This window comes from Acomys minous, assembly GCF_964271855.1.
Source record: "Acomys minous genome assembly, chromosome: 11".
NCBI classification, from domain to species: Eukaryota; Metazoa; Chordata; class Mammalia; order Rodentia; family Muridae; genus Acomys; species Acomys minous.
The window spans coordinates 98,466,178-98,492,848 of record NC_140492.1 but is presented as its reverse complement, the minus strand read 5'-3'; the positions used below and the strand labels follow the sequence as shown (position 1 = coordinate 98,492,848).

At 43.9% G+C, this 26,671-nt stretch overlaps 1 protein-coding gene across 3 annotated transcripts in view; it reads right to left on the bottom strand.

The window, feature by feature from the left end:
* The window catches only part of ARHGEF28 (Rho guanine nucleotide exchange factor 28), a 283,146-nt gene that overhangs the window by 64,218 nt on the left and 192,257 nt on the right, over positions 1-26,671 (bottom strand). For all 3 annotated transcript variants that reach the window (XM_084801808.1, XM_084801809.1, XM_084801810.1), the window contains 11 exons: positions 23,598-23,802; positions 20,912-21,023; positions 17,406-17,448; positions 14,267-14,390; positions 13,888-14,020; positions 8,614-8,669; positions 7,618-7,666; positions 5,684-5,828; positions 5,475-5,602; positions 3,656-3,796; positions 1,308-1,555 (listed from right to left, as the gene is read on the bottom strand). In XM_084801808.1, the coding sequence (XP_084657934.1) occupies positions 1,308-1,555; positions 3,656-3,796; positions 5,475-5,602; positions 5,684-5,828; positions 7,618-7,666; positions 8,614-8,669; positions 13,888-14,020; positions 14,267-14,390; positions 17,406-17,448; positions 20,912-21,023; positions 23,598-23,802 (1,384 nt within the window). The remainder of the gene's footprint in view (positions 1-1,307; positions 1,556-3,655; positions 3,797-5,474; positions 5,603-5,683; positions 5,829-7,617; positions 7,667-8,613; positions 8,670-13,887; positions 14,021-14,266; positions 14,391-17,405; positions 17,449-20,911; positions 21,024-23,597; positions 23,803-26,671) is intronic.

The following is a 26,671-nucleotide window of genomic DNA, read 5'->3' as shown; positions in this document are numbered from 1 at the left end:
GATAAACAAATGCAAAGTACCATTTGTTTGTTTGTTTGTTTTCCTGGGATTAACAATCTCATGACAGTAAAGGCTTTCCTGAAGTTTCCTAAAATACTTGGCTCATCTTGCTGATAGAGGAGCTGTCAACCTCTGTCCCAGGCACATCTCCTGGGAGATGTGTGATGGCTAGAGAGTGCCATTACCCCTGCTGTTTACATCTGTACAGTAGGGGACTAGCATCCTCCTCACAGTGCATGGAAGTTACATGAGACACAGAGAGAACACACAATTCATTCCAGACCAAAATGTTCCCTCACTGTGAGTGAGCACGCAGTTAGCAGGAACCCCTTCAGAGAGATCTGGAGCTAACGCCATTGCCAGATGCACGTGGCTGATGTTGCTGTAGTAGCCAATGGCACAACCCATTCTCAATGATGCTCCAAAAACCCCAAACACCTGAGGGAAAAGATTTATGTATCTTGTTTTCTAGGCTAACTATAAAGGATGTATAGCCCTCTTCCTAGGGCGAGCCAGTGTTTGACTTGAAACCACCCCTCGTAATATCACAGTGGAGAATCTATGCTGTATGATGCCCCCTCACATCAAAAAGTCCAGAGTCCAACACTTACCATGGAATACGTTATGACTGCCGAATACATCATGACAACAGAAAAGTCCAAGCCAGTTCCTGAGCCATACAGGGGAGGCAGTCATTGGCTACCAGAGAAGCTCCCTGGCATCTGTTATATAGTCAGGCTCAACCAACACTCAATAAAAGGAAGCCACGGTCCCCACCTAGCAATAACTGTAATAGAGTCAACTCCAAGCAGGGCGTGGTGGCGCATGCCTTTAATCCCAGCACTCAGGAGGCAGAGACTAGTGAATCGCTGTGAGTTCGAGGCCAGCCTGGTCTACAAAGTGAGTCCAGGACAGCCAAAGCTACACAGAGAAACCCTGTCTCAGAAAAGCAAGCAAGCAAACAAACAAACAAACAAACAAATACATAAATAAATTCAATTCCATTTCTCCAAGCGGTTTTAATCAATAAAGTGTCTGCAAACCAGAGCTGGAGAGATGGCTCGGTGATTAAGAGCACGTGTTACTCTTGCAGGCTACCTGGGTTCCTTTCCCAGCACCCACATGGTAGCTCACAGCCATCTGTAAATCAAGTGCCAAGGGGACCTGATACTGCCTTCCAACATCTGTGGACACCCGGCATGCACTTAGTGCACACATGCAGACAAAACACTTGGTTTCATACACATGAAATAAAGAAGTCTAAAAGGGGGTTTCTGTAAGCCTTTAGGGTCCTGAGAACAGCTTACCTGTTGTACCAGAATATCTCCAATTCTGCTGATCACAAAATTCCTGTCGCTGCCAGTGCAGGATTCCTGCCTGCGCTCCTTCATGCTGAGGAAGAAATGCCTGTGCGTTTCCAGCAGCTCGTCTAAGCAGGGGAAGATCTTGTCCACCGTGCTGTGGTCCAGCTGCAGCTCCTCCTTCATGCCCTTCCTGAAGACCTCAGACATGATGAGCAGGGTCTGGATGTGGTGTACCTCCGTCTGCATCAGCTCTGAAAACGCGCGAGCACACCCGTGACCCCGATGACCCTTGCAGCATGCCTGTTGGGCTCACAGCTTTTCCGACAGTGCTATGAGCACTTCGGGCACAGATACCTCGAAGAACTGAGAATTAGAGCTTGTCTCTGTCTCAGCCTACCCATGAGCCTTTCACAGCCCCGACAGATGGAGGTGCTACACAGCAATCAGAACCTAGTCACCTCTGCATCATCTCATAACCCGTTATCCATCCTCTCAGCTAATGCAGTAACTTCCTTCATACACAAAGTCAGGGCTTAATCATGCTATATTGGGTTACAGAAACTTGTATAATATCAGTTTTAGAGATAAACACCACAAAATTTTATCTGTCACAAACAACAAAACAGATAAAAAGCCCCACAGGTGTCCCCCGCAACTCAAGCCTATACTACCCAAGCAGGAATGGGGGACCGTTCAAGACTAGTACGACCCATTTTTTTTTCCCCAAAATAAAAGTCAGAGGTGACTAAATATTTTATTTACACCTCAAATATTAATTGTCCAGATGTTAGAACAGGACCCACAGATATAAGTCAAGTCGAGCAACTGAGAATAAAACGTTTCCAAAAGCTTCGACTCCTGGGCCAATGCTCTATAAACTGGAGCAGCTTGCTGGGGAAAAGTCTTTCTTTGCTTTGCCTTCTGTGTTGAGGACATACATAATTAACTCGGTGAAATAACTGAAACTAATGTAATAAAGTCCCCCAACGCTTTACAATAGTAGATCCTTTCTCTCACAGATTCATTTTTCAAGATTCCATTTTCTCCAGAGGAAATTGATAAACATATATAGTATTATATATATATGTATGTATATATACATATATAGTATTATATATAATTTATATTTTATATTAATATATATATTATAGTACATTATATACATATTATATATAAGACTGAATTCTTGTTATATATTATATATATACACATATAATATCATATATAATGTATGAAAAGTCTTATTACTAAATGTTTTTCAAAATCTCAAAAACAGCCAAAGGATTTTAATGGGTATTACTTCAAAAACAGATGCCCCACAAAGAACCTAAAATGATGTTCAACATGGCTTGGGATAAACGTAGTGGTAGGACTGTCTCTAATGCAGAAAGCTTTGGGTTTGATTGTTAGCCCCATCCCCACCCCCACTTTCATCACGACCTCACCCCAACCCTAGCCTCAACATCACCCACCCAAGTTCAACATCCTTGATGGGGAAATGCAAATCAAAACCATGTCACACATACTGGACTAATTACAATAAGAAAAGATGGACAATAAACACGTGTTGGTGAAGGTGGGGGTGATCAGAACCCTCTGCATTGGCAAAGGATGTAAGATGCTGCCGCTGCTTTAGCAAACTGTCTGCGATCACCGAAGGGTTTAAAATGAAGTCCCCCTATGACTCCAGCCCCCACCCCTGCTGAGGATGAGCCAAGCACCTCCTAGCAGAAGACATGAAAACACACACCAAGGAGAATGAAAACCCTGCCTCAACTACAAAGTGGATGTCTTATTGAAACTGCTTTTGCACTTTGGATTTTCCTAGTTAATTAACTACTTCTAGTTCAGATTGCCTTTATTTCCAGAAGTGTGCCATGGTAAAATGGGCATAATCCAGTGTGAACCAGACACAAGGACTATAGCACACAAACGCTGTCCTAACCCAGGCTCAGGCTCCTGCATAGTTCATAAAGGCAGCGGTACCTTGGCATGGACAGTCAGCCGTAGGCCACATGCAGATATGCAAAAGTTCACTGTGGCTCTTAAAAAAGTAGGGAAGTATCTAGAGGCCACACTGAAGGAGATATGCTAGGAGTGTAGGAAATCTATTTCGATATTCATTCACACAAGGTTGAATTTAAGCCTTGGAACATTTTGTACCTGAATATCATTAGCCCTAGGCTATAAAATAGGAAACTGAAGTCCAGGGGGGCTGCATAACTTGTCTGAGATCAGGTAGCTGAAAAAAGCAAAACCAGGCCTGACCCCAGGTCTGGACAGTGTCACCGTCCATGCTTTTCCTCCATGCCCCACTGCTTCAACCCCAGGGACGTAGTTGAAAGGCTTACCAAAAATGACATCTTGTCTTTTGATGACATCCTTCTCCTGCCTACTGCAGAAGGAAGGGTCCACCACGAGACTCCAAGACTCTGCCTCAAACTCCTGAGCATCACTGCTGAGGTCGCTCCACAGAGAAGAATCTACAACATCTAGAGAAGAAAAGCCAGACGTGTGTAAAGCACGCATCACACAGAGACCTTCAGGAACCAGGTTCTCAGACTCAAACCTGCCAAAAGCACAGCAAGGCCCCAGGGAGAACAATACAGGGCAGACCTGAAACGTCTGAAAACCAGAGACGGGACGGTCCAAAGCAACGCAAATACCGCAGGGCAAACAAGAGCAGTCCCCAACAGGAACTGTACAGGGGGCTGTGAAAACAGTGGAGATGCCTTGGTTTGTTTGGGCACACTCTATCAGTTTTACTCAGTAACCTTCACAGCCCATGCAAAGCTTGGAGTCTTGACCTTAGTGATCACTTGTGCCTGGGTTATGTTACAGTTTACTCAAATCTGAATTGGAACGTGCCCACTTGGTATTACCTTGGGCTTGGCAAAACAGGAAGCACAGTGCGAGGCTTGAGTCACACAAGTACAAACTTTTCTGACAAAGCTAAACACATATATACAAACAGCGTTCAGGAAAAGAGCCACACACAGAGAGAGACACACAGACACATAGACACATATGTGTGCATGGACAGACAGACACACACACACACACACACACACACACACACACACACACGAATGAACCAACACCTTCTAGGAAAACTAAAGCATATTTCCCCTAAACAATACTCCTTAGAAAGCCCAACTGGTGGTTGTAAAGATGAAATGACAAGAGACTACAGAAACAGAATCCACGTCTTTCCTACTCGGGTCTCTTTCCTTCCGTTTGTTGCTTCAACCTGGAAACGAAAAACAATTCCCCTGGTTGAACTTCATCCTACAAAATACCCTTCAAAATGCCTCATTTCCCAGAAGCAGCGGGCAACAGGTGGGATGCATACTCAGTAATCCAGGCAGAAGAACTCTTAAATATGTAATAGAAGGGAGGGGTCTACTCCAGTCTCTCAATAGCTGTGGAGCATTTTCAATGATAACCATACAGTGTATTTCATTTTTTAAATTGCATCCATCTCTTAGAAACATGTCACCGATTATTACCTCGGTCACTCCTGATTGTGTTCCTCAAGACTAGGTTGTCATGAAAACAAAACAAAAACCCTTTTATTGACTCCGTTCTTTCTCATTTCATCTATGTGTAAAGTACATTCTGCGCATGCGCTCAACATGCCTCTCCATCACTCAACAGCCCCAACAAGTCACTTTCTTATGCCCAAGAATTTCAGAAACCCTTAAGAAGAGTAGACTATGTACCAAATAGACACCATAATACTTCTAAAAGAACAACAGAAGGCTGGGAAGATGGTTCAGCAGATAGAGTGTTTGGAATGTACAAGGGCCTGCGATCAAATCCCCCAGAACCCACACAAAAGCCTCCTGTAATCCCGGGACTTGGGAGGCCGCGACAGGTGACCTCCCCAGGGTGAGCTGGCTAGCTGGACTAACCAGAATTGGTGAGCTCTGGGTTAGAGAGGTCTTGCCTCAATAGATAACTTGGAGAGCGATTAAAAAAAGAGACCCAACATCAGTGCCGGGCCTCCACACATCTGTTCTCTTATCCTCACATGTGTACCCTCACACATGTAAACATGCATAAACACATGCGCATAACACACACACACACACGAGAAAAAGAACAAAAACGATAGTACGATCCCATCTTATTTCAGAGACAAAGGAGCACGCAAACTCTTCTTCCCACCTTCCATCACGAAGGACTCCGTGGAAGGAGAAGGGCCCATAGGCTGGAACAGCTCATCTGAATGAGACCTGCTTCTCCATCCGTTACCGTCCCCCTCAGACTCCAAGGATGTCACTGACCTCCTGAAGCTGGCAGGAAGAAAGGGGGACACGAGTTAGCCCCAGCAACCATCTGGGCCATGAAAGCGAAACAGCATGCTGTAGCCTCACCTTTCCAACGTGGTGCCTGGGACACTTCTGGACAGTGGGTGCACCTGCCCTGCGGCTTCCTTCCTTCCAGCTGGTAGTCCGATGGGCATGGAGGAGGAGGGGTGCAAGGAGAGCCCAGGCTGTGGGATGTCTCTAACTGAGGAGCCTGGAATCACAGCAGACACTTCATGCACCAGGGCAGCATTCACAAGTGTAAGAAAGCCAGAGACGTCCAGACAGGTGAGCCCTCAAGCAGCCTCTTCTAAAGTGTGGTGGCTCGGCCTAGAAAACCAGTCTCTCTGCCACTTCCTGGCCCTTTTCAGATGCCCCTTCCTTTTCTCGCCCTTCCGACACCCATGCTGCAGGCTTACTTCCACACCTCCCCCGTGGAGACTGTGGGTAGCCGGGGTGACCTAAGCAAACAGGCGGATGGAATGGGGAAGCATGGGTCAGCTTTCCCATAAACCACTGCTTGTACTCCTGGAAGCCAGCTTTAAATAGATGCAAGGTGTTATTAGCTCTGTTGGCAAAATGCGTGCGGTGTGTGTCAACAAGCCTAGGCACCAGGGAGCAGCTCAAGGGAAAGGAATGATGCTGGAGAGGCTGCCTATTCTTTATGGAGCAAGACTCCGGGGCATACGAAAGCCACAGCCCAGCCGGGCTGCTCTCCCTCATATACTAACAAGTGAGGACGGCCACATCTCCATTTGGCTCCAACTACAAACAACTCTGAGAGGGAATTCCAGGCCCCTTTAGATTATGGCTATTGAGTGCACATTCCAGAGCCATAGGGAGAAATGTTTACCCAGATCCTAGGAAGAAACAAGGGAATATACACATCTCTGCTTCGGTCTCAAGAATTTCACATAAAGGGGGGGGGGCGGGGGGAGAAGTAGGTGACGTTTAAATGTCTAAATTCTAAGCTGCTATTTCGTTACCCATTGTAACCTCGTGAAAACGAGAAGCATCTCAGAATTGACTTCAAGAGACTTTTGAGGTCCAAGCAAGGGACTGAGTGATGGGAGGGTTCAAACCAACTTGCATAACGCCACACCCAAAAGCATGCCACCATGACCTCTCACACTTTCGTTCTCCCCACCAAAGTGGCATTCAGGGTGCCAGTCACACTTTGACGCAGCACTGAGGTGGGAGGTGACCAGGTACTTGACATTCTTGCCACTCAGCGTGCAAAGCAATTCCAGACAGAAGAAACTATAACATCTCTCATGATAAAGCCAATGTTTTTCCAAACTGAGCCTGCATGAGTGTGACTGGCCCCTGCACGTCACACAAGGAAGGGCGAAGGGTTACTGATTGTTTTCGCAAGAAAATATTGAAAGCGTGGCTGGATGTAATTAAAACAACAGCAACAGAGCCATCAGACTCTGGACAATAGGCAAATAAAACTTCAGCGTGCTTTATAACTTCAGCACCACACTAATGAGACTACGACGTCACAAGCAACTAAACCAAGCACAAGGTCCAGAGAAAACAGATTCCAAAGCCGAAGGCTTCTTTTCTCCTAAATGCTGTGACTCTTAAGGAGATTTTAGCATGTATTTCTACAGGTGAGTATGTGCTACTATTAGGAAAACATAAAGATCTTGTCCATTTAATGCAATGTCTCTGTATCCTCCCCAAATTATTAAACCAATAGGCTATATTCCGATAAACAGCTCTAGCATTGAGACTACCAAGTAGCACTATTTTCACACAATCCCTGTGGTACACAGGTCACATTCCACATACAGTGCAGAAACTCTCAGTCTGGCCTGGAAGATTATATATCCTTCTTGACTTCTTTATATAGCTGAAAATTATGCCATGCACATGTTACGAAGAAGAAATAGCTGGACTAATGAGAAAACAAAAGCACGAGGCAGTTTTACGATGGAAAAAGTATGGTATACATTACATATTTTTTAACGTTCTTGTCATTTTCCCACGCCACTTACTTCCAAGGATGGTTTTTGGCTTGTTCTTGTTGTATTGTTCTTGGAATTTCTAGTAAAAGAAAATTATTAGAAACACATAAAATAAGATTAAAGCACCAGCGGGCTACAAGAATGTCCACATGGTTACACTGAGCAGGATTCTTACCTACTCCATATTCATTAAAGACAGTAAATGCAACAAAAAGTAGAGTGAGGTGACAGTGAAATGTGCACATAGGAGCGGGGATGAACCTCATGAACATTTGGCATTTAAAACACCCGGTTTTTAACATCCGAAGCTCCTGCAGCCAGACCCTGGGGGGAAGGCCCTTCTAGCAACGCTGCCTGGATTCCCTTTGTGTTTTTTCCCTCTCTGCACTCCTCTTACCAGGGATGGCCAACCCAAGCTCTGTTGCACCACCTTTTACAATGCTCTTCAACTGTATCAGTTAACACAGCGCCCTGTGATAACCAGCCCTCCGACCCTTGCTTCCACACTGCAGGAAAGTCCTGTGCGAACATCCCACACATGACTCTGCAGTGGCAATAAAGGGCCTGGAAGTGCAACCATCATCACCCCATCCCCAAATGCACATTCTAGTCCCACGTCTCCAGGGAGGCTCTCAGCCACAGTGTTGGTGCTCCCTGGGAAAGTGCTAGAGATACGCAATGCCCAGGACCCACTCAGAAGTACAGAATTGGGAAAACTTGGAGGGGACCTAGAAGCTGAGGTGTTTACAGAGGGTAATTACAGAGGGTAATTCTGATGATGGCTGTTTGAGGAAACTAAATGGAAAACCTAGCCTGTCCACCTCACACAACACAAGCTGATCTTCCATTGTTAAAAGCAAACACACACTCTGAGCATGTGTTACCACTGCAATAATCCCATTTGAAGTAAGGCCAACAGCAGTAAGAGTTCAGTGCCCAGCAGCAGATGTCGCAAGCAAGCAAGCTAGGCACAGAGCACACATAGTTTTCGGCAACTGGCGATGGGGTTGGGGGGGGGGCGGTTACCTTTGTACACGGAGGCACAGCATCCTTGCAGCCCTTGTGCGCGTTTGCCTTACAATCTGAAATAGAAGACAAAGTGTTTCCATCTGACTTAAGTGAATCTGAAGTAAGATCATGTCATGCTTTTATGGGTCATTATAAAAAAATGACACCGAGAAGATTTCAGAAGTCAAATATTTAAACGATGCACAGCTCCACATCATAAGCACACCATACGTGGGAACTTTGAGCTCCTTGGAGATATTTCTCATTGTCTGTAATTATCTTAGAAATTATAAAGCCCACAGCTGTGTACACTAGACACTTCTGGGTCAGCCTGGGAGCTCACTTCCAGCTGCAGCATGTCCTTAGGAATTTCTGAGGCTTGACAGGTAGCAACCCTGGACTTTAGCACCAGGCGAAACTGTCTAGAAGAATGGAGAGAAATAATCTCACAGTAACGCTGACAGGGGGAAAAGTGTACCGTCAGCGTCCACAGGAATTCCAATTAGCAAGAAACATGGACTTGATAAGTGGCTTAAACCTAACAGCACATACTACTCTCGTTAAGCACTGGAATATCAGTTCCAGGAACCCACATCCAATGGCTGACAACCACCAGCAAGTCTAGCCCCAGAAGATCCAAGACATTCTTCTAGCCCCTGCTGGCAACTGCACTCACACGTACTCACACCCCTCCCTTAAACACACATATACATATACGTAATTTACAATTAAAGTAACTCTTGAAAAAGGAGAGAAACTGGAAGCAGGTGAATTAGATGAGAAGAGTTAGCCACTTGTTTCACATCCCTGGAGGAAGGTAAGACGGGGACAGGGACCAGGCTGCCTTCATGCACATGGGCACCCATGGGAGCTGTAGTCTGGAGGCTGCCATGTCCTTTCCTGCCCTGCTTACCTCTCTTTGCCACCCTCTCCTCACCCAGCCCTACAATGCATCTCACAAGAGGAGCCCATGCTCTTGAATTGACATGTCTTTGGGAGTTGGTCCACAAAAGCCTCATTTCAGCCCACCAGAGCCACACTGCAGAAGAGCTAGCATCCCATTATTAGGCAGGGAGGAAGCTGAGCTCTAAACTGTCCTTCAGGGGTCCTTAAGGAGAAATTTTAGCCAAAGACCTAATGCCGACGAGCAGAGCGAGGCAATTCTATAAACTGGCTCTCCAGACATTGAGATCCAGTGTCTTTCCTAGTATTCCCAACCGAGCAAAAGGAAAGAAAGAAAAAAAAAAACAGAGGTTGAGACCCCACTGGTCCTGTGGGAAACTCACAGGAACAACTATTCACTGGCCCTCAGGCCAGGAGACAGGGATGGGAAATGTGTTTAAAAAGTACATCTGATAAGGCAGAGGAAGGGGGTTCCATGACATGGAACTTGAGGGCATGGAGGCAGAACAGGATGTGGACGAGCCAGTGAGCTAACTGGATGTGAGGACAGTGGCACTTTTTAAGACAGAGACCACAAGGCAGGTGAGGGCCGGGAACAGATTTCCAGCTGAGCAGAGGCAGGTCCACGTGACAAGATATCAAAGTGCGGCTGGGAAACCAAACTTCAAAGATCCCGGGATGTGGGGAAGAAAGTTACGATTGTAAAACAGACAATGGCTTACAAAGACATATATCAGAGATGACACTTGTCTCAGGAAGAAGCCAGGAAAAGGAAATCAGAACAGAATTAGCCGGAGCTACAACATAAAAGAGTGTCATAGAACAAGCGAGTGCAAGGACAAGCCGAAAAGTCTCCTTTTCTTCCTAACAAAAATAATGATACATTCTGACAATAGCGTTATGATGAAAAAGCTAAAAGTACTTTGGCATACCAGCACATAAAAGGGGGTTACTGACAAAGGACTCGGGTCACACAGGCCACAGGCTGTCCTGCAGGTACATTAAATGTTCAACTGCACTGGTCCGTATAGACAGAACTTTGAAGGGGAAGATTTTGTACCATGTTTTCGTTTAGCCAATAAATTACATTTTGAGTGTGAAGTAAGCAAAGTGCATAAAGGTTTCTGAATGCTTCGCCAGCCCATCCTAGCCTGAGAAAAGAATCAGGAGTAAAGACTGAAGAACGGGTTGGCAAAAGGTTTCTTCTCGTTAAGAAGATTCGTTTTTTATCTTTAGCTGTGTCTATGTGTCTGAAAATGGGAATGCTCAGTTGAGTCAAGGTATGCTCACAGAAGCCAGAGGCACCAGAGCCCCCTGCAGCTGGGGTTACAGGTAGCTGAAAGCTGCCCCACGTGGGTTCTGGGAGCCAAACTCACGCTCTCTGCAAGAGCAACGTTTCACTCTTGGCCACTGAGACCTTTCTCCAGCCTGAAAGTAAGCAGTAGCCAAGCCTCAAACAAACAAAAACAAAAAACAAAAGCAAAGTGAAAGAAAGGAAGAAAAGAGAAAGCTGGGCTTGGTGGTATATGTCTGTAATCTCAGCACTTGATGAAGGAAGGATCAGGAGCTCAATGTCAGCCATGGCTACAAGAGATCTTAGCTTAAAAAAAAAAAAAAAAAAAAGGAAGAACAGAAAGAAGCAAGAAAGTCGGTCAGAAAAGGAAGCGGGTGGGTGGGGGGAGGGTAGTTTTAAAGCCATTGTAAACATACACACAAAGCCAAATCAAAACGTTGAATTGTTCCTCAAACAGCAAAGTCATTCCTGCAATGCTCACGACAATATAAAAGAGAACACAATACTACAACAATTGGATACATTAGCAGGGAGGGAGAGAGGCTCACGTAAGGAAGATAAAAACTGTACGAAATTATGAGCCTTACACAGCCATAACACTATCATTAGTAGATATTAAAAAGCCCTTATCTTGCCAAATCGCAGGAAACGATAAAAGCAAACAACACATGGGTCTAAAGAGCTGAGCCAGACAGCAAGGGAAACAGCCAGGAACTATCAGGAATAGTTGGAGGCGGTAAAAGTAAACGTAAATAAGAACAGCCCTTTATTATAAAACAAGATCTTTCCGTTACATTACAGACTCCCTCTGGTTAAATTAAAGACACCCGCCCCAAAGACAAAAACCACAGAAACAGTTTAGCAGCAGGCGAAGAAAAGAAAAACAAGGGGAACGTTAATTTGAGACAAGAGGCAGGATAGGACATCAAAGTGCAACAATACTGATTAAAGTTCTTCTTCGATGAATGCATATGTGAGAGTCTGTGCACTAAATAATGTTGCATTAAAATATAAGCAACTGAGCCCAGGTAGATAGGAGAATATCACAGAATTGCAATGTCTGCACTGTCAGCAACTCGGAATCTAACAGAGAGAATGACACTAGGATTTCAGGTACTTCTATAATGCACTGTTTCACATCATGTTTGTCTATAATATTAGAGCTGTCAACCTTTATGCATAAGAATGATTATGTACCCAACACAGTAGAGACTGCCCATGTTGTAGTCTATAACCCAATGTCAAAATGTAATCTTAACCCAAGTTTAAGAGACCAATACTCACCGGTCGTGGTGGCGCACGCCTTTAATCCCAGCACTCGGGAGGCAGAGGCAGGTGGAACTCTGAGTTCGAGCCCAGCCTGGTCTGTGAAGTGAGTCCAGGACAGCCAGGGCTACACAGAGAAACCCTGTCTCAAAAAACCAAAAGAAAAAACAAAACAAAAAAGACCAATACTCCCCTCTGATTGAAAACCCTGTAAGTCCCCAAACTAATTCTAAAAACCACTGTGGTATAAAGAGATACAGCAAGTGCACACTTTAACTCACATACTGGCTGTAGAACCTAATCTAAGGGACTAAGCAGTAATGCAGGCAGAGGTGTGTGAAGGCAAATGTTCATTTATATTGTGGAAACACAGAAAACAAGTAAGTGTACAATGAGAAATAACTAAATAGTCCTGATATATTACTGGGTGAAATCTCAGCATTAAGAGCTGATGCAATCTTTTTAGGGCTGGAAGGGATAGTAAGTGATTGATGGCTGCTGAGAGAGACTTAGACTTCCCTGGGGATGCTCAAGGCCTCTCAGTGATGGACTGTGATCAGGATGTGGGAAATAAATAAATGCTTTCTTCTCTGGGTGTTTTTGGTTATGGCGTGTGAGAGGCAGGCTAGTCCTGGACCTTCCCTGAGGCCCTGATATATAGAAACTAATCCCTGTCTAAGCACGGGTACATGTTTGGTAAGGCCAGAAATGGTTTGCGCCAAGGCTTTTGGGAAGCTATGGTTTTCCAGATTCTGAGAACTCACGAAGGGCTGTGGTTATCGGTCCCAAGGCTTTGATGTACTTTGATGTACTACACTGTCTTTGATGTGCTTGAGACATCCCGTGCCCCCTTTGTGCAACCCTGCTTGATTAGCTTCCTGCTGATTTCTTCCCATTGTATGACAGTTTTCCACCGACTCTGTCCCATTTTCTCCCTGAAAACTATAGAAGATGCTGGATTTCTTAAGTAAGTTGCTTGGCATAAGGCATAGCATATGTAAGACCTCCTGATTCCAAACTCCCCTGATTTCTTTGTTTCCTGACCTCCCAGCCCTTCCCATCAAGGAACCTGTCATTGAAGAATGATCTGTTGGTCCAGGTCAACGGATTTTTATCACAGCAATAGAAAACAAACTAATACAGGTGGCAATGGTATAAGGGGACCAACTGGAATGTTGGCTTTAGAGCAGTGAGAGAGGTGGTCAGGGGACAGGTAGATGGTTTGAGATACATTGGAAATAGAGGCAAGAGAGTTTCTAAAGGACCAGATATAGCATGTATGAGAAACGGAGTGATAAACAAGTCCTCTACGGTCTTGTCATGAGTATCTATCTGTCTGAGGTGATGGGAGGATCCGCTTGCCAGTAAGCACTGAGATGGGACCAAGGGCTCAGTTTTAGGCACGTAACATTCAGAAAGTGGTGAGATGTCAAAGTGGAGACATCCCACCAGCAATGAGGTCAGAAGGCCCCCGACTTAAAAAAGTCATCAATGAGCCGGGCGTGGTGGCACATGCCTTTAATCTCAGCACTCAGGAGGCAGAGACAGGCAGACCGCTGTGAGTTTGAGACCAGCTTAGTCTACAAAGTGAATCCAAGACAGCCAAGGCTACACAGAGAAACCCTGTCTCGGGGGGGGGGGGGGGGGAGGAAAGAAAGAAAAGAAAGTTATCAATGGGGGACAAAAAGTGCCAAATGACCAGTATTGACCATTGCAAGGCAAAAGGGTCAATAGTGTGTGTGGCCCTCAAGAGAAGGTTTGTGTGAACAACTTAAGCAGTAGCTTTCTTCTTGGGGAGCTCACAGGACACACCGCCCTCAAGGACTTACTGGCACACTGGAGTGACTCTTTCCCCAGGAGTGTTTTATCACAACCGGAACACTGCAGAACCCCGGAGAATGTTCCGGGCACAAACTGATGCCGATTCAGTTTTTCTTTGTCTTTGGTGTCCTTGTTTTTCATCTTCAGAAGCAGCGGTCATGAGAGAAAAGAGGGAGAAAAGGCAAAAGGAAAATAGTCGTCAGCACACGTTCTTACAGAACTCACGCATCCGCGTGGACTGGCTCCTGCATGGGGTTGCCTTAACATTCCTAGAGACCTGACAAGAAAGGTTCACACACTATCCAAGGCAGGCAATTGAAAGGGGACACAAGAAGAAATTACAATGACTGCTGGGGACCGGAGCCGCCTACGCAGACGCCGAATTACCTTAGATTTGTTCCGAGGGCTGGTCATCCTGTTCATGAGGAAGCTGAACGTTCGGCTCACTTTGTACTTTTCGGACTCCGATTTGGCAGGAATGATGTATTCGTCCCATTCTTCTTCCTGAATTCTACAAAGAGAGGAGCCTGTGACCTGGATTTATAGTGACTAAAGTGGGATAAAGACCGCGTGAGCACACATCTGTACAGGTGTGGCTCGATCCTGCTTCAGGTTTAAATGGTTTTAAAAAGAAGAAGAAGAAGAAAAGGCAACTTCTTAATTAAAAAATGCATTGTATGGAGGATGAACAGTTGACTAGATTTGTTGAAGCACCTGTATAACAACGCTAACAACTGTAGAATCTAATAGAATGCGCAGCCGTCACACACTTGTTTCAATGTTTCTATCTTCCTGAAAGTTATACGGAACTACTTGGGAAACGTACTTTTATAATCTTCTTTTATAAAATGCACTTTTATAACCTGAGAGCACTCATCCACCTGTTCAGCATGCCAACAAAAATTCCCTGAGACACAGAGAAGCCAGACAACTGACAGAGTGGAAGAAGGTTGCATTTATCCTGGGAGCACAGCGGTGGCTTTCAGTAGGCAGGCATTGCATTTCCCTGGTTGGTCCCAGTTGGGAAACCGATTATGCATCCGCAGGTTCAGCCTCTCCCACTCAGCCCGATGGTTTGCATCTTGAACTCTAGGTTGTACAGGAGGCTACACAGGCTGCAAATTGGAAGTAACTGCACACATCACTTTACCTTCCCCCTAGTCTGTGTAGCCATTCCTAGAAGGAACAGACTGAACTATCTCAAACAAAATAAAATTAATTCCTAGTCACTCAAATCTTCTTCTATACTCCACATCACAGAAGATTTTATCAAGAAACTAATAGGTGTTTATTATAAATCTGTAAGTTGACTGCACTATAATCACATTCTTCAGAATGCTATAAAACTATGACATTTAATCCTTAGGCTCAGAGTAGGGGACACTTACAGCATATATTACTAAGTAGTTAGATGCATACCCAGCCTGGTAGAGCAGTAGCTAGCACAGGCACGGCCCCTGCTGGATTGTGAGAATAGGTGGTGTGCTGCCTCGATGCAATGCAGGAGACTGTTTCAGTCTGTGCTTTAGGCAAATCCAGCCATGCAGTATTCCTCTAGCACATGGCTGCTTCGGACAAGAATTAACTGAGTTCAAATTACTTTTAAATTTATAAAAAGTCTGAAAATTTTCTTTTCAACATCCCAAAACAAAAAATACTCAATTTCTGGTACGAGGCTGATAACCAATGGTATTTGTCACCATAAAGTCTTATAAACCCTACCCTTCAGAAACTCCCTTGATACCGTCTTCAAAAAGTAACAAATATTTCACATGTGTTAAGAATGAAGATCTTCAAATCTTAACTGTATCAATTTTATAGAGAACCTATTCTCTTCAGTGAATTGGATCCAAAGTATTAAAGTAAATTTCCACTCTACAAATTGAGGAGCAACACATTAATACTTCTCTTAACACTTAGGTGCTTAGATGTTTTTAAGATAATTAATTTAATTAGGTGTTATTAATTTTAAATGGGCAGTAGTTGGTATAATGATTATCTGCACTATACAATTGTCAGAGAACTAGGAAGATGGCTTATCTGCTGTCTGGGCTAAGTCCCCTTTTACCTTAGATATGCCCCTTCTCAGAAGCTGATTGGTTTAAAGAAGAGAACGCCAAAGAAGACAGCTCCTTGAGTAATTAATCACCTACACGATGGCAAAGCATCAGGTATGGCACCTCCAACACGGCACAAGGGACAGGGTCAAGGGCAAGAAAGACCTACTCTGCTGAATCCTACTGGCTCCTTTATGTGCAAAAGGGAAAGGGTTGGGACCAAGAGAGAAGACACAGAAGAGACAAGGAATAAGAAAGGCACTCATGGAGGCGACATTACTGTATGAGCTGTGACTCGACCAAAGTGCTACACTGGCTCCTCTCATCTTACAACTTCCTAATAGAAAATGTTTTTACTTTAAAAAAAAAAAAAAGAATCTTAACAATCAGTCCACGATGACTACCGTTGTTAGACAAGATTCACTGATGACAGCGAATTGACAACCAAGATGATGGTCACATTATAGTGTCTGGAGTAGAGTCCTTAAAAATAAACTGCTCAGAACAGCACGAGGCGCACGTGAGCACCCATTAACTGTCAGTTACTACTGCCTCGGCTGTCACCATCATCTTCGTCATAATGCCATCCTCATCATCACCCCATCCTCCAAGGACATGCTTAGTCTTCCTTTGTTTGTATAGCTGGGATTTTCTATTCCTGTCTAAACAATGCAAATGAGCCAAAGGGGGCTTTTTTTTTCTTACTGATACTTTTATTGTGAGACTGAAAACAAAGTGTCCATCTTGATCTAGATACTAAAACGTTCCCAAGTGCTAGGATGCATATCACCAAAGTTAAGGCTACTTCACTGTTTCTCAGAGTCTTTAAAGCCAACCACTTATGCCATTTCTGCCCTTGCTCTGCAAAAAGCCTGAGGCTATGTCCGTGGATGTCTGATGTATCCAAGGCCAACAGAGCTCATCCATCCCATTTGCAGCCTGGTCTCTTGCCAAGCTTGGCGATGGCACCAGCTTTACATTCTAGGATACACAGCAGCTTGGGCTTCAAGCCTCAGATCTACACAGTAAGTAGAAACCCAGCAGTGGTGAAGGCAGCTCCTGCATCAAACCTAGGCCTGCTAAGCAGAAAGCCATGAGGTCAACGGCAGGCATCTTGATGGGCTTTCTACAGCAACCTCCTGGGTAACTGGTGCTGGAGAGAGCCTTCTTGTGGTAGAGCAAGAGAAAACCTGGCACCTCTGAAGCTGGTGGTTCTCACAGCGCCTTGAGATGTTCAAATCGGAAAATAACGTGAAACAGAACCTCCTTCCCCAACCCTGCAGCCTGTATCCCTGAGGATGAAAAACAGACATCTGGCTGACTATACTCCAGAGTGAGAACAAGGGGTCTTGGGCAGCTTACTACACAGAAACTTGCCACTGACTATTGAAGACATGGGGAAAGTGATGTAATAGACATTTCCAAAGACAGATCAATGAACCCTGCAGAAAAGGGAATCCTCAACATACCTTTTTTCTCCTGGTGGCTCCGGGAAACTATACGATCTCTGTTCTGTAAGACAAACACACAGAAAGAAACCCAAGACAAACTGTAGTCACCTGTTAGTCTGACACGCATTACATTCACAATACTTGTCATTTTTATACATTATCGCCTGGCAACAGATGAGAAAACTGGTCTTCTGCATGTAAGGCTTTGTCACTCTCTCTGCTTTAGAAAGGAAGAAGGACAACTGGGCGACTTCAAGGGTCTGTGTTAGCATCCACAAAGGGAAGCAGATAGTTTGCAAACAGTACAGAAAACTGGTTAGTTTTGGATACTTCTCACTGAAGCTTCATCCATTATTTACAAGACTCATCACCAACACAGGGAATAAAAAAAAATCCTGCTGCTTTTCAGCAAAGCCCTAAGGAAGTCTTGAAAGCCAGCACAGGAAATAGTCTAGCTTTGCACAGTAAAGTCTTCAAGTGGTCCAATCAGAGGTACATTCTGTGGTTGATGAGAAAGAGGAACCACCCTTCCCATTGGCCTTGTGGGGCAGAAGGGTAGTTCTTGCAAGCATGGTGCTATCACTATGGAGATGAAGGGGGACACAGACTTACACACTAGGAGAGATGGAGGGTGGGAAGGGTCACTGAGGAGCACACCTCACACAAAGCAGGGTAATCCTTTACCAGCACAATGCAAAGTGGAGGAAAGCCATTAGACTAGGAATGTAGGGATGAGCCAGCTACATACAGAGTGTAAGTAAAAACCCTTTCAACGCCTGTGTGTAATTTTAAAAAAATCTACTTTGAGAAAAACCAAAGGCTTTTATAGTCATTGTGAAATGTTTCTTGAATTACGTCATAGTTCTTATAAATAAATAGGATGAAGTTCCAAGAAAATACAAGAGTCCAGCCATCAGCTAATAAGGTCCATTATTATAACTGGTCACAATCTAATGGGATCCCACCCATCAATTTATAGCAACATTCAAAAGTAGGACGTCACTCCACAGATTCCGAATGGAGACTGCATTTGGTCTTCACAATGACGCTGTAGATACGATGTCAATGTTGACAGCAATGCTTTCTACAGAAACCAACAAAATGCTAAAGGAAACTATAGAGCTGGACTTTATTTTAGGTATACAAGCCAAATGTTAAATATTACAGGTACTGCCATTAAACACTTGTCTCAAAATTTAAAAAAAAAAGAAAGAAAGCATGAGAAATAATAGCAAGTAATGCTTCAGAATTGACAAGGAAGACAGAATATGTCAAATAAGAACTAGAAAAGATGGCTGGAAAGTGGCTCAGAGGTTAGTGCACTTGATGCTTTAGCAGAGGACCAAAATCTAGTTCCTAACACACATAATGGATGCCTCCCCAACTGTCTGGGTACCCACGCACATGTAGCACACACACATACACCAGGCAAGTAGCTATACATGTAAAATAAATTATATATAAATATAAATTCTTAGAAAGAATTGAAATGGAGAAATGACTCAGTGGTTAAGAGCACTGGCTGCTCTTTCAGAGGACCTGGGTTCAATTTCCAACACACACACATGGTGGCTTTCAACCATCTATAATTCCAAGGGAGCTGACACTCTCTTCTGGGCTCCCTGGGCACAAGACATGCACATGATACAGATACATGCATGCAATCAAAACACCTACATTGGAATCCTCTCCTCTGTGTGTGTGCGCATGTGCACATGTGTGTGCATGGAGGTGTGCATGTGTGTGTGTGTGTGTGTTCATTGTATTATATTGTATTGTATCAAGCTAATTCACCTGGCTCTAATTTTTAGCTTCTGGAAACTTCAAAATTTCATTCAAAAAGCCCTGTCTTTAAATACACTGCTTACAGACAATCCTTTCTTTATAGACTAAATGGGCAACAGAGGAATTGGTGTCATCTTTTTATTCCTTCTAATTCAAGTGCAGAGATTTAAGTTTTTATTTAAAATGTATAAGGTAGGGTGCTTTCGCCTTAACAGTCAATTTCCTATCTGTCATCAGGTCACTAATTTCAAACCTCCAGGTCGGAGAAACTGCAGCTGTAATGGCGAGCCGCTGATACTGCACACTGGATGGGAGATACAAGTGTGTCTTCCAAACAGCCATAGTGTGAAAGCAACTGAGTCACCAGTGAGGACTGTTAATGAAAAGGTGTCAGGCACCATTAAAGAGACCTGAACCCAAGGTTGGCAGGAGACTTGGAGACCCAAGACCCAGGAAGTGACACAGGGAAGTGGAGAAGCAGGAAGTGACGCAGGGGGGTGGAGAAGGAGAGCAAATGTCTAGCTTCTTATGGAGGTTGTTCCCAATTTCATTCTCCCTGAGAACTCTGAGAAACACTAGTGACCAGTCTTCCTTCTCTGCTAATAAGGCATCCGAGAAGGAAGGAGACAGACAGGACACAGCACCCGCCGTGAGGCTCCTGTACCTCGTCTGTCTTATGCATGCAGAAGATCTTGCTGGAGTAGTTACCACGTGTCCTATGTGATGTCAACATCAGCAAATGGCAATAAAACTAGAACAATGTAAGAAAGAGAAAAAAGGAGAAGAGAAATGGGGGAGTGCGAAGACACCCTATCTTAAATACTGCACGCTGGGAAGCCGGGCGCCCTGAGACCTGCAGCTTGCTTTTGGATGGCTCAAGGAGAAAAGAAAACAAAGGTATGGTCTAGTGTATTGGAAGGGGTTTTTTTTATTATTATTATTAAAATGTTATGCATTTCACACAGACACGCACACTCCCAAGTCAGCCTTTAAATAAGACTACTACGTAATAATCTCTTCGCAGGAAGTGTGAAGTAATTAAATCTCAAAGCCAAGCTTAAATTGAGGGCAGTGGGTGAGAGAAAACCCCAGAACTCTGCGTTCCTCGTAAGCTTTCTATTTTACGGCTGAACTCACTTTTGAAAATTAAACACGCTCCTCCGCTGTGAATCCTTCCTTGCAGCTATATTGTAATAAAAGTTTACTGTATAAAAGTTGTGCCTCTGCCTCCTTACATGGCCGCTCTTCCTCCCGATGCTGCCATGAAGTTACTGGTATTGTGACTGCACTGGTATTTCAACTCTCCCAAGTCCTGGGCTAAATAAGGGAGTTAGCAACTCCATGCTGCCATACTGAGTCTGTCCCTGAGGAGCTGCCTCTCAGCACTGTACACAGCGGACAAAAGTAATTCTCGGAATTTACACTCATAAATCCTCTGTGGCCTTCACAGTAATGTACCTGGAATCTATTGTTGTCTGTATCATCCCTGAGAGCGACATTTTAGTAAATAAATCAAGAAACAGAGAGGTGGGCACTTATGTATCATTTTATACAAGTTAAACTGAATCTGTAACTTGATCGATGTCCCAGGAAAGAGGGATTTTTTTTACTACGCTTAGGAAGACTATTTGTGGACGAGGGACTGACCCTCACCTACACAGATCCTGTGCGTTTTTCATACTTAGACCAACTGGACTGGGATTGAAGGCATTTACAGGCGGATAGCAGACAAGGCTTACCTTCACCGGAACTGCACACTGTGAAGTCACGCACCAGCCGGGATTTTCCTGAAGAGATTTTGGGTGATGAGCAGGAATACGAGCGTGATCGGATTCCAGAAAGCAAGGACTCCTGGGAAAGACCATGACATTACAGAGTGGCTCTCACCAAGGAAAACACCAACCTGCACGTTTCGTCTGTGCAGTTATTTATTCGTCCTGGGGATTGAACCCAGGGCCTCATGCATGATGCTCAGAGACTCTGCCACTGAGCTACACGCCTCCAGCCCATGCTCTACAGCTAGTTTTGAGACACAGTCTTACTAACTTGCTCAGGGTGGCAACAAGCTTGGGATAGTCTGTCTAGGTCTCCTAAGTAGCTGGGTTAAGAGACCTGCTCCACAATGTGTTTGTTTGTTTTGGGTTTTGTTTAGTTTTGTTTTTTGAGACAGGGTTTCTCTGTGTAGCCTTGGCTGTCCTGGACTCGCTTTGTAGACCAGGCTGGCCTCGAACTCACAGCAATCCGCCGGGCTCTGCTTCCCAAGTGCTGGGATTAAAGGCGTGTGCCACCGCCTGGCTCGTTTGTTTGTTTTTTTACAGGATCTTAGTTGTTTGTTCTGTTTGCCTCTCAAAGCTTTAGTGTTCCCTTTTTTATTTAATGCTTCGACAAACTGAAGCTTTGTGGACTAGTTCTTATACGTGCAAAAGAATACCCTTGCGCCATGTCAGCAGCTTGGTTACAAATGAGAAGATTAAGTCACATAACTTTTTCTCTGGATATTCACCTGTGGCTTTAATTTGTTTTTCACATGGATTATTACTTTTTTTTCTTAGTGTGTACTTCTGCATCCAAACAAAATTCTACACAAACCACAATCTCTACCTGCAAGCAGCTCTAGAAGGTGAAGAGAGGCCTACTTTCAATTGTGAGAGGCTTGAAGCTTTCAAGTGTTTGCTTGCAGCATTAGCTGCCATTAATCCTGTTCATCTGGGCACATTGCTTAATAGACTTCCTGTCAGTACATCCCAGGGTGATTTATATGACTTCACCATCATTCCTTTTAAATGTCCCACCATTTTTGTTCCTTTTCCCCAATTGCGTGTTATTTCTATTAATGTATTTCAACATACATAAAAATGCAACATGACAAGATAATTAAAACATATTCTGGAAATTTTAGATGAATATTCAATAAAAAAAATTTCATGAAAACCATGTGTAGTATCTAACTCCTATCCCACAGTGGCTTTGGCATTGATCCTGCCCATGTATTTTTGAGATACTATTTTGCAGTGAGGGTAATAGAAAGTGATGCAGAATTCTTTACTAAAATTAAGCCATGACAAGCTGCAGTGTGTGAGAGCTGGTCTTGCCTGGTCTTCCTGAGTGAAAACACACAGCTCCTTGGCAGCCCTTGGTTAAACAGCTCAGGGTAAAATGGAACACAGAAGCCTGACCTTGGCTTCAAAGGGGCCTTGGCTCAGCTGCTTTGACTGAGAGGCCAAGTGACGGGACGTTGAGTTGTGCTCTAACCCGAGCGGGGAATAGACCACAAAGGGCCCGCCAGATGCCACCCTCTTCACCTAAGTCATGCACAGTAACCATTGTTCACGACAATGGAACTGTGGAAACGGTCCAAAACCTTTCGGTGAAGTTTTTGGGTAATTACGGATGGAGGCAAGCTGCACTTAATAGGACAGAAAGTGAATAAAAATAAATGTGAAACCGTTTCCAAAGAGCTGTATTTCATTCTGAAGAATGATAAGGTTTTCACCTTCTATTTGAAACTCGAAACTAGCTAGTATCTACATTCACAATCATATCCTTTTTTTTTTTCTTGATTAGTATTCAAAAGATAAGGATGGATCCCCAGGTTGCAGAGGGAAAGGATTCAGAATGGGCCAGAAGACTTTAATATGAATAATGACATATGACATACCTGGGGCCACCTAGACAAAACTCTAATCTTCCAAAACATAAAATAAAAGTGGTATTTATGTCTGGAGTGGGCCATGAAAACTTTCATATTTTGCATATAATCAAACCATTTATATATATTACAGAGCAAACTAAAAAAGTAGTGAATGCAATTTGATAAGAAAATCAGTGGGTGATAACAGAACTCAAATGGAAGAAGCATATGTTCAAACAGAAGGGTTTGCTTTGAGAAACTGAATTAAAGTATTGATTTAAAAAAACACAAATAAGTGAAGTTTGTGAAAATATGAAGAAGACTCAAACTTCAAGATGATGAAGTGAGTGACATTGGAGATTAGCTCATGACACCAAGAACACCCAGTGAATGTCACCTGACTTACTGACATCATCAAATTCCTCACCTGGACCAAGCTAAACATTATATGTGCAAAACAAGCTTGGCCACTTAAACCCAGTACCACCAGTCTTCCTCCCCCTGCCTCAGGAAAGACAGCAGGAATAGTACATGAAATAGAAACATGTCCCAAGTATGAATATGGCATGTACTCCTTGTGAGTCAATAACAACAACCAACTGCTAGAAGAGTTGTAAAAATTAAAAAGGAGTCATGGAGATTAAAAAGCAGATAACACATGAGTCCCCACACCACATATATAGGTGTCTTCTTTAGCAGGAATAAGACGGAATCTGCCCTGTAGGTAGAGGTGGGCGCACTGGGAACAGATCCTGTGCATTTGCTATAAGCAGAACAAATTCTGAAGAGTTTACCTTTGGATGCAGATTATTTGACAGAGAAAGTGATTCGGTCCTGGAGATACTACAATCTGGTTCAGCGTTGGTCTCAAAAGAGTCCAGTTCATCCCCGCTGGGAGGCCCAGTTCTTGGGGAACTCTGAGAGCCCACAGCGTAGCAGGGGCGGGCCTCAGAACGCTCTTCCCCTTCACTGTCCGCACCCAGAGCATCCAGGCTAGAACTGAAACAAATCGTTCAGTGAGAAGTCACACAGACATTGGTTTTCGTTCCTCTGCGATCAGACCCTCTCATTGGTGTAAGACCCAATGAGTGGTCATGAAATGTCTTACTGATTGATACCTTTTCCCCTCCAAATGTCTTCTTAAGCAAACATTTTTCTCTCTCTTCTTTGTGTGTACACAAGTGGGTGGGTGGGTGCCTGCATGTGCCTCCGACACACATGTGGAAGACAGAGGACAGTGTGCAAGAGTTATCTCTCTCCTACTACCGAATGGAAGCTGGGGACCAAATTTAGCTTGTCACTCTTGGTGGCGAGTACCTCTCGACCTGCTGAGCCATCTCATCAATCCCATCAGCCCTTTAAACAGACTTTCATGTATCCCCAAATGGATAGCCCTACCTAGCGAAAGTCACTTCAATGACATTACAAAAGCAGGGTTTGATAGGGATAACCTATTTTGGTTTTGGAAAAGCCAACATTTCCAGCCCAACATAGCAATTCTTCACATTCTAAACACGCCAGTGATCCAGAGGTACAGGGACGCTGGCCCAGCACCCTCTGGGAGATGACACGGGGGAAGATGTAGCTGGCGTTCTCTAAGCTAGAAAGCCAGGAGTGCAGAGGTGTGAGGAGAACACAGGGACAAGAGAAGGGTCAGAAATGAGATGCTTGTGAAGCCTCAAGCATGTTCCATGGGACAGGGATTCTTTGAGGTTTACTGTTCAGGGCTCTGTCTCAGCAGGCTGCAAAGACTCTGCCTGACTGCAAGTGTTTTCTTCCTACTTAATTTTTGTACCAACAACGTCAAAGGACAGAAAGTGCCGTCCATGTTTGAAGTTCAGTTCCTTACAACATCTACATTTTAAAGCACTCCATTAAGTATCAAGGCTATGGGTGGCCATGGGCGGCTATGTTTGGCCATGGGTGGTCATGGGTGTGTTAACACAGGGTGTATTTTGAAGTGTATTTTCCTTGGCTGTTTCAGAGTTGGAAAATGAGGAGGCTTTCATCCAATACAACACTAGAAAACCATCTTGTTGGAACTATAAACAAGAAAAGATAAAATTTTTAATTACCCATTGTAGTTTTTTTTAAAACATGGGTTACTTAATAGTGGAATGTTAATTTCATAAATTATGTGACTCTCAGACAGAGTTCTTACTCCATGCTTATAATACAAATCTCAGGCCAGTTTCTAACCCTGAGTTATTCCCCGGGCATAGGGAGGCATTTGGGAACCTGTTAGTAGCGCCAGGCCATGGTGGGCACCATGGAGAGTTTTCCAAGGTAGTTCCTCTCCCAAGAACTCATTGAGGATCTTTTCCTTAGCACTGAGCAGAAAAAAAGAACTGGAGGCATGTTTCTAATTAACTTATTTCAACACCCAAATATCTCAGATTATTTTTTTTAATGAAAAATGAAGCTTGGTGGAAAAAATATTCCTGATAAATGTTATTGGTTTGGAGTTATAGTAAATGATAGCTATTTCAAGGTTCTGGGTGGTTTCCTGACACACTACAAATCTAAGAGTTGAAGAGTAGGTCCATTAGAGCTTGCTGCGTGTGCTCTCGGCTTGTGCTCTGCACAGGTGAAATAACTAACTGGCAGCCTGCAGCAGTATCCTACTGTAGGTGCACAGCGTACCAGTTACAGTACAAATTTCTCCATCATAGGAATACACCCTGGAGGGTCCAACATTACATTGTTCTCAGCATTACAGTCACAAATCTTCTCCATTTAATTCAAATTAGAGTGCGTCTTTTCTTTGATAAATGAAACAAATAGTCGTTTCCTATCATTTAAGTTTTTGTTACCGAATGTTTTACAGTAAGTGTTTTATGGCTTTTTTTTTTCTCTTTCACTTCTCAAAAGAGTTACGGACATTAAATAATATAGTCACTATGTCTTGTATATACTAAATTGGCAGGGGTCTTTTTTATTTTTAAGAAAGTTAATTTTCATGGCACTCAGTCATAGACAGAAAAGACTCACAAATAAATAAATTCAAAACTGTCAAAAGATTTCCAGCCACACGGGCAATGTCTCTGTGACAGCAGTCACTCAAATGGTGTACCATGAAAGGCAGAGTTACTAGAAATGGCTGACACCTTTCACGTCCTCTCAGCTCCAGCTGCCACGGGAGATGACTTTGCCTTTGCTCAACTTCCATGGTGGAAAGCAGAGTGACTGACTGAAAAGCACCCGTGTACACAGCTGAAGCTAAGACATCGGCTGACATTCTGGCTGATGGGACATCTACAGCGTTTTGATTTTTCTGCTACCATGGATACGCTGGCTTCCCAGTCTGAAAGGATCCAAAAGATATTAATGTATAATATCTTGGCTAAAGCTGAGAAAGAACTGTGAAAACGAACAGCTTAACTGCAGGGTTTTTTTTTTGTCACGGGGTAAATTTTAATCACAATTTGTTATTGTCTCCCTAGGGAAAGTAAGTGGGCTGTGGCTAAGACACTGTTCCCCAAAGACACTCGTTTCCTTCCTAGTAGGACTTCAGACTGGTTTGTATGCGATGGTAAACTCACACTTCCCAAAATCATTATGTGGCTGTGGTTTTTTTCTTTTCTTTTCTTTTCTTTCCTTTTCTTTTCTTTTCTTTTCTTTTCTTTTCTTCTGCTTCCTGCTCATCCATTCTCCAACCCTGCACATCCTTTGTGCACAGAGGTGGGACTCAGAATGGATTCTGGGAACTTCTGTGGTCGTGAAAAGCTGGAGAAAATCTTCCCTGCACCACTTAGATATGGGGCAGACAGAGAGCTGCAGCATCTGGATTCGTGTGTGTCGCTCTAACCCTCAGGAAACGTGGGGTTCGTCTTAGTTAGCCTGGCCCCGATATCATTCATAGTTGTGA